Source organism: Stegastes partitus, unplaced genomic scaffold, assembly GCF_000690725.1.
Source record: "Stegastes partitus isolate 25-593 unplaced genomic scaffold, Stegastes_partitus-1.0.2 Scaffold105, whole genome shotgun sequence".
Lineage (NCBI taxonomy): Eukaryota > Metazoa > Chordata > Actinopteri > Pomacentridae > Stegastes > Stegastes partitus.
Window position 1 is genome coordinate 637,676 of NW_007577836.1, and position 8,467 is coordinate 646,142.

At 41.3% G+C, this 8,467-nt stretch overlaps 1 protein-coding gene across 3 annotated transcripts; it reads right to left on the minus strand.

Moving 5' to 3' along the window:
• Positions 1–1,274: 1,274 nt before the first annotated feature.
• Positions 1,275–3,380, minus strand: LOC103354351 (glutamate-rich protein 2). 3 transcript variants are annotated; one of them, XM_008277687.1, is made up of 7 exons: positions 3,284–3,380; positions 2,590–2,622; positions 2,411–2,505; positions 2,205–2,308; positions 1,987–2,044; positions 1,822–1,890; positions 1,275–1,737 (listed from the first exon to the last, which is right to left on the minus strand). In XM_008277687.1, exons 1-7 carry the CDS (start codon positions 3,289–3,291, stop codon positions 1,472–1,474), a joined length of 633 nt encoding a protein of 210 aa, XP_008275909.1. In that variant the 5' UTR covers positions 3,292–3,380; the 3' UTR covers positions 1,275–1,471. The 3 variants fall into 3 exon arrangements, with proteins under 3 accessions (XP_008275909.1, XP_008275908.1, XP_008275910.1); XM_008277686.1 differs by having other exon boundaries at positions 2,205–2,335; XM_008277688.1 differs by lacking the exon at positions 2,590–2,622 and having other exon boundaries at positions 2,205–2,335.
• Positions 3,381–8,467: the final 5,087 nt, after the last annotated feature.

Genomic DNA, 8,467 nt, shown 5'->3' on the forward strand with positions numbered 1-8,467 from the left:
CTATGAATTAACATGTAATTTAAGAATTCGCCTGTTTTGAAAGTGTTTTGTATGAAATTCATTTGACAGAAGTGAAAAGAGCCAATGACGATGACACGCTGGAAGTGCAGCTTTTGTTTGGGTCAGTTTAGTTTATCCGAAAGTCAAGTTTACATCTCAGTTTCTGAAAAAAAAACGTCAAAAGAATATGAATGCTATGTGTGTCTTAGGCATTGAGGTGGCTTTTAAACTTCTTGCAAAGGAAGAGGTAACTAAAACCTTCCAGTCCAACCTCAAATGGTGGGAATGTGTGAAGGAAACATGGCATTCATATGTAATATATTTTTAATACATTAATTTGTAAACTGTTCCAGTCTCCTCAAACCAAAGGCGAACTCTACAAACATTTCCCTCCGTTATCAAGCATCAGTATCTTTAAATGTCATTGTGGATTGCTCCAGATGTTAAAACTGAGTTGATGAAACATTTAGCAGAGTCGTCCAGTTATGACAGTAAATTAGTAATGATTAGGAATGACAGTTTTTTCCACCAGAATGTTTAAATTTGTAAAAAGAAAGTTTTTCGGTCACTTGGGTCACTGGAAACAGATTGTGAACAAAGTTAACATGTCAAACTTATTCCTTCTCGTTTCCCTCTCTCATTAGCTCTGTCTGTGTCTATACTAACCCTTGAGGCTCTCTAGCTGCTAAATGCTCATCCATGTTTATCACCTAGTTGCTAACTGCGCCTCTCTGTTATTTCAAGCTAGGAATGTAGGGATCACTTGATGTCTTAGAGCATTTTTCTCTAAAAACAGCTGCCTAATGTAGCCAGAAATTATGCTGTGAGCAGAGTGAGACTGAACCGGAACACTAACTGTCATAAAGGCGAGTGGTGCCACAGATTCTGTTCTATAAAGGTTCATGTGAAGTAGGGATGCCTTTCACTCTGTCAGTGTTTTCACATTAGTATCTATTGTCTAATATTGGTTATAGGCGCTGTTGAATTTTTCACATATCCAGACACTGATGTGTAATGTTAAATACTTTTTTTTTTTTTAGACCATACTTTCAGGGGTATTTAAAAATGTCCTTTTTTATGTGGAGTAAAACTAACCGCCAATAAATCGACAATGATTATAGAGAAACAATGTTTGGAAAAGGACATGAAACTTTGAACTATATTTTCTCCTGCAGCTCAACAGATGACTAAATCTATATGAACACAAGTTTAACCACATGTTTTAAAACCTTATTTGCTTATGTTTAAAGGAAACAAAGGGATCCGCTTTATCCACAATAAATATTTTATTTGCAGGTAAAATATAGCAGAATGTATAGTTGTCACACCGTCTACAAAATGCACTGTGACTGTGTACAGTAGCATCGTGGGTTAAAATAAATACAATATTTCAACGGTAACAAGATAATATTCTGGAAGATCTCAGGTTAACAGTGTCGAACGCAGCCCCTGCTGGACCGTAACAATAGTTTTATGGGGAAATGTGAGAAGGAGGGCACGGCTTGTGTCTGTTCACCTGCTTCTCTTCTTCCTCCTCATCCTCTGATGGCGAAGAAGAGGAGCAAGATGAAGAGGAGCTGCTAGAGCCACAGAATGATTCTTCATCGTAGTCAGAGTCATCATCTTCTTCGTCGTCGTCATCATCGTCATCGTCGTCGTCGTCATCATCATCATCTTCTTCATCTTCTTCTTCTTCATCCTCTTCATCCTCCTCGCTGCTCTGCTCTTCCTCTTGCTCTAATGGAAAAAGGCATGACTCATATTCACTGTATACATATATTTGCATCCCAAGTGTTTGTGTTGTATGAAGACAACTGTCACCTTCTAGCTCTTTCTGGATCAGCAGGAGAAACTCTGAGGCCACAGGATTGTCTGGTTCATAGACGAGGACTGGAACAAGCAGAGAGGACGGAGCATTAACTGACTTCACAGGTGCCTAATTTATCTGACAGACGGACAAGTAGCTGACGGATGCAGGACACATACTCATCTGACATAGTTTACTGGCCCGTTGAAGGTCCTCCTCCTTTAGAGCTCTGAGGAACTGAAACCAAACATTTTCACTTGAGTTTCAATTTTTCTCATTTAAGCACATTCAAGCTGGCTAAAAGTGAAGCCAAGCATGTTTAGGCTTTTGAAACACACACACGAGAAACAACAACAGCACGGAGCGTGGAATTGCCGATAACGATCAGTCTCTTTACCTCTATTTTCAGCTCCACTGGAGCCTTGAGGTCTTCATCCTCAACATCCTCCTCCTCGCTCGGCTCTTCCTCCTCGTGTGTCACGTGCGTGGGGAGAGGTTCAGCTGGTGGGGGAGCATGTGTTGTTCCACCTGGCGACCATTATAATCATTATCATCATTTTTTTCCCCGCCTCCTACTTTGCATCTTATTCTTTACTGACCTACCAGATGCTGATGAGTCTGGGGGCTGTGACTTCTTCATGCTTTTCCTTCTCAGCTCTTCATCAGGAACTGCACTCGGCTGTGTTTGTTCTTCAATCCTGAAATGACATGTAATATTCAGGTACTGTATGTGGGGTATATTTCATTGGTTTGATCACCTACTCTGAATTCTGAGCACAGACCTTGTATGATGCTGGTGGACTCCTTTGCTCGCTCTATGGGAGGACCACAGACAGTTATCCGTTAGATATTTATAATTTATTATGTGCAACCTAAACAAGCTAAAACTGTCCTGTGATAGGACTTGAAACATTAAACAGCTGGAGACATGATAAGAAAATAACACAGATGGCAAAGAGCATCTCAGATTATGATCAAATCCGATCTATGATAAGTTTAAATAAACTCAGCCCATCTCCCTTACTTCTGTTAGTTAGTGACCGATGTTTGTGACTTATCAAACTTTCCACAATAATTTTGACAGATTTAATAATAAGCCTGCAGACATTTATTCGTGTGCTGGTGGAGAGTGATAACACAGGCATGTGGTGAGACACTTCCTGTCCAAAGAACTCTCCATATATAGTTGGATATGCTTTAAAAACTCTGCTCAAACGTTTTTTTTTTTTTTTTTTTTAAATAAAAGCCTGATCCAGCATTATGCACCTTATTTATGTATATGACCACTGAAACAACATTGTAGGTACTGGAATTAACCGTTACTATCATCTTGTTAATTTAGCTGGGTAGCTAGTAAGCTAGTTAGCAGTTAGCTTTAGCTAACGATTGCACGCAGTGAGGACTCATTAGCTTCATTAGCTAGCTATGTTTTATGAGCGCAGATTAGCGAATGTTAGTAAGTTACGTGTCACTCACCTGCTCATGGGGAAACTTTAAGTCCTAATTTGTAAAAGTCCGATAGTTTCTTGTGAGTTTTATGGTTTAGTTGGCGAACTGCTGACAGACGATAGTTGCTGCGCAACCGGCAGGTAAACAGTGGTTACCATAGCAACAGGACACCGCTCAGCCAACGTGGCCTTCAATGCTGTCGGAAATTTAGCAACTACACGCAATAATCAGGACAGTTTGAATTTTGACCCATCACTTTTAGAGAGTGTCGACAGTAAAGACAGTGTGTTGTATGTAGTTGTTTTTAATTTCAGATGAACACAATTAGTTTCTTTTCATTGTGTGGGTTTCTTACCTTTACATGCTCCCACATCTGCTGTTTGTTTCATCTTCAGTTCACAACAATACTGCAAAATAGTTTTGTCTGCTTCACTTAATAATCAAAACAACCACCAAAACTGCATTTGAATACACAGAAAAGCTCAAATATACGACCACTTGAAGGCGTCTTTTTCCAGTCCTTCTCCCACGTAACTGTTTCTGTCCACCCTCCATGTCAGCCATATTTCATCCAATAAGTAGCTGTAACTGCTACATTAGCTGCGCATACATCGAAAGAGCTGCCCTCGGTCTTGAATCTGTGTGTCGATGTGTGTGTGTGTGTGTGTGTGTGTGAGCTGTGTGAGGATGGAGGCATTGTGTGTGTGTGTTCGGTTAATGGGTTCAGGTCTCCTCAGCACTTGGCTGCATTGTTTCACGGTTGTCTTATAATCTCAGGAGGAGACTGACAGGCCCAACTCTCTGACATCCCACAGACCCTAAATTAGCCCATGATTGGCAGCACTGTTCACTTTGTGCCTGAGTTTGTTTAGTGAAGGTGAGGCGAGGCTGGACTGTTCAATGTGTGTGCCTTCTCTCCATCACTGACACACACTCTCTCTCTCTGTCACACACACAAACACATCAATTAGTCAGTGCAATGAAGTTGCTCGGACTGAGAGCTCCCTCGGGACCCCTCTCATGCACACCGACATGCCAATGAACCGTGTACCTGTGTGTTTTGTGTGTGTGTGTGTGTAGACCGTGTGAGTTATAAGAGTGTAAAAGTGGGGAGAGTGGAGGCAATCAGTCTTCTCTAGTAAAAAGTTGGAGTAGCAACCGCACAGTTAAGAGCACAAGTGAAGAAACAGTCAAGAGCAAATACAGCAACGTCCACGAGTCACAAACAAAAGTACTTCCTCAGACAATCTTCATCGTTTAGATTACATTGAGATGCAGAGTTCAAACTGAAAGGATCTAAACTATAGTGCCTTAACTTATAGATAAAAACTGCCTCCTGTTGTTATCCATACATTTTTATGGGGGGTAATGAAGTAAATTAATTGTTCATTTTGATTTATGAGTCAACTACACATTTACTGGCTTTTGATATTCTACCGCTCCGACTGTACGAATATTGATCAGTTTATAATCACCTCTACTCTGTGATCTCGCCTCAGTTGCCCAACTATGCAGGGTTACCAGATGACTTTGTGGGTTTTGTGTTTGACTAATGAATTTTACAACTTATAATGTTAAATGCTAACTCCTGTATGTACAATATAAAACAAAAGAAAATTGAAAAACTTCGCCACAAACACGTTGCATTCATTGAATGTTGCTAATTTAAGTCATGTCTATGGAACTTCCTCCCACTAACATAAATGCCTTTAATTTGCTGCAGCGTCACCGGTGCATAATACAAAGAGGTCAAATGAAAATACGGAACATATTTTACCAAGTTCTATATAATGAAAGTAATGTATCCCACGGGCTGCAAGGTGGCTCGGTGGTTAGCACCGTTGCCTCGCAGCAAGAAAGTCGCCGGTCCCAGTGAGGACACCCGGGATCTTCCTGCGTGGAGTCTCCATGTTCTCCCCGTGCAGCGTGGGTTCTCTCCGGGTTCTCCGGCTTCCTCCCACACAGTCCAGAAACATGTTGAGGTTAATTGGTGATTGTAAATTGTCCGTAGGTGTGAATGTGAGTGTGCTTGGTTGTCTGTCTCTAAGTGTAGCCCTGTGATAGACTGGTTACCTGTCCAGGTGAACCTGCCTTCTTCCTGAGTCAGCTGGGATAGACTCCAGCCCCCCACGACCCTAGTGAGGATCAAGGTGTATAGATGATGGATGGATGGATGTATCCCATGAGTTGAAGGACCACATTGGTATTCTCTGATAATAATTTAAATACAGGATAAGCAAACAGGCTGTCATGTCATATTAAAAAAAAATGTTACTGAACAATGCGACTAAGAGCGCAACAGCATGATAAAATGAAAATTCACAAGCCTTCAATGTGAAATAGGCAGGGCTTCCACTGAACCCTGCTTTTGAACCCAGTCAATCATATAAGATTTGATTTTACAGCAATTTAGAGTCTGTTGATGTCAAACACCAAGGTGGAAAATGAGCCACTAAAGCTGCTCTGACACTGTCACCTTGTTTTAATGGACACCACCTCAACTCCTCCTTCCAGACAGCAACAAAAAGCACACACACACAAACACAGCAGCAGCAGCAGCAGCAGCAGCAGCCCATCAGGCACACACAGGCACACCTGCCATGGAAGGTTGATAGGAAAATATATTCCACACAGACGACATGATAACAGAATCATTTCACACTTCACTGAGCCTCGGCACATTCTCTTTGTGTGCACGTGTGTGTTTGAGAGAGAGAGAGTGCCAGCATGCATGTCTATTAGGATGCTGCTGGGTTGTATGTACTGTATGTTCCTTTAGAGACTCTGCTTCTCGCAAATTTCCATATGATGAGCCCTGAGGCCGTCTCTGACAACGAGAGACAACACAGACAGCGAAAAGGGACAGAAAAGACACATTCTTTCAGGACACCCCAGTATGTAGCGTAATGTGATGCTTGTATTTCTGTGATGGAGCGCCGCGGAACATATTGTCCCCGCTGTAGCTTTATTAAAAGGGATCCGCATTAACAAAACAAAGAAACATCGTGCTGTCATAACAACATTATCCGCGGTGCACGCATGTGGATTTTTATGTATATGTGATACACTGATGCCCATGTTACTGTGTCCTCGGGCACACGTGTTTATGAAGCATCTGTGCAGGTCTATCAGTGTGATGTGGTGTATGACGATCCATCCTCATGCCTCACAGCCTCTGGCAGGCTGAAGGCTAATAATAAATGCAAATTACAATCAGAGGAGCAGATCGGAGCTGGAGAGGATAATTGCTCCATTATGGCTATGTGTGTGTGGTCCAGGTATCACTCGTGTTGTGGGGACTTCTGTCTGTTTACGCAGTCGCATTATGGGGACGTGTTCTCCTTATGGGGACAAATGGCAAGTTCCTATCATCTAAATCATTCCATTTTGAGGTTCTGACATGTTTAGGGTTAGATTAAAGGTACGGGTTGCACAAGTAGGAGCTGCGGTTACGGTTAGTCTCCAGGAAATGAATGTGAGTCTATGTATTGTCATCTAAAGTCATGGAGCAACAACTGTGTCTGCTGCCAGGTGGTGACGTCACACACTGACAGGGACAGCTGAGGTGATGAGGCGAACAATTGATTTACTTGCTGGAAAATTTCCACTTTTCCAGTATGAGGGCCAAGTAGGGCTAATTAAAGTGTGTGACGTAACAGCGAGACACAAATTCAGATAAATAAATAGAACTCTAGATCACAATTTGTTCCTGATTGTCGCTGTGCTTGAATTGTAAACAGGAAAATATTGCATGAGGGCGTGTGTTTCTTAGTCACACTCGATGGTTTGCCATTTCATTTTATTACTGTTATTAGGAGCCTCATTTCCTTCATCAACAGAAAACATTAAAAAAAAAAAGAAGCTTAAAGCTTTTTGGGGTCAACGCTTCACTGTCCCCACTCACAGAGATGCTGTAGGTGGATTGTGTAAAACAGAACTAGGCCAGCTGCTTTCCCCTGTCTGTAGGCTTTATACTAAGCTAAGCTAAGCTAAGCTAAACTAACCATACCATGCCATACCATATGATGCCATATCACATCATATCATACCATCTCCTAGATCTTGCTTTGTATTTACTGCACAGATGTATGGTATTATTGTTGTTATTGTTATTGTTGTTGATTTGTTCATCTTAATTTCCATTCATTTATTCAAAATCTCGCAAAACACATTAAGGGACAATCCTCATTTTCAAGAGAAGATTTTAAAGAAGATTTTAACTCACAGGTGAAGATTTCTACGACACGGTGACTTTGTGCATTACTGCATTTCTCAATTCACTTGGCTGCAGATTTGGGAATCTAAATTTAACTCTGGACATATTTAAACTAAAACCACTGGTGGAAAGCGTGCTGAAAATCTGTACTCAAGTAGACTTACGTTTACGTTCCTGAGCCCCAACATTAAAGCCACTGACAAAACAAGTGAATAACATGCATCATCTCATTGCAGTGTAATGTTCTGCTGGAAAACTTTGGGTCCTAACATTCATGTGGATTTGACTCATACCAACCGCCTAAACATTGCAAGAACAACTCTCCACAGGCAGCAGCCTCCTTTAGCAGGGTTATGCATCTCGCCGTCGCCATAAATTGCACATATAAAACATAAAAAAAGCAAACAGGAACTTGTCTCTTAACCTGTGTAGAACAGTATAGACCTCTCACAATGCACTGCAAACCAAAAGCTCCTTGATATTCTAACACATCTTCAATTTCTAAGCCTTTTCTTCAGTTTCAGTCAGGGAAAATTTTCCAAGTTAAAGGAGTGTATCTGGATTGATTTTGATGTGCGATGCTCAGTTGTCAGCTCTCCAAACCTGTACCAGTTGCTGGTTTTTTTTGGTTTTGTCTATTGTCATTGGCCCCATTTGAAATTGATAGTGGCCTAAAATGGAAAACGAAAACGGTTTTTAACAGACACTGAACGTGCTCTACAACGATGTGGTGAAATATGATGCAAGGGGAAAATGACAGAACTGAAAAAATGAGCGTGCAAATACCTAGGAAAACTGCAGTAACAAAGTAGTTGGAATCAGTTCGTTAGGATGTGGTGTGTGTCAGATTCCTGGTAACCAGCTGAAAGGTGAAACCTGATTTCTGCTCATTTTCTCCATTAAACGTCCAGGAAATAATCTTGACCTCATTTTCTCCTTCACTCACACGTACAGTAGGAAGTGACACATCACTTTATTGCTCTATTAAATCACTC

What these genes read in the sequence shown, in the direction of transcription:
- LOC103354351 (XM_008277686.1), bottom strand. An exon ending in CAGTGGAGCTGAAAATAGAG is followed by an intron (nt 2,045 to 2,204) that starts GTAAAGAGACTG and finishes GTTTGGTTTCAG; the next exon opens with TTCCTCAGAGCTCTAAAGGA. An exon ending in GATCCAGAAAGAGCTAGAAG is followed by an intron (nt 1,738 to 1,821) that starts GTGACAGTTGTC and finishes TTTTTCCATTAG; the next exon opens with AGCAAGAGGAAGAGCAGAGC.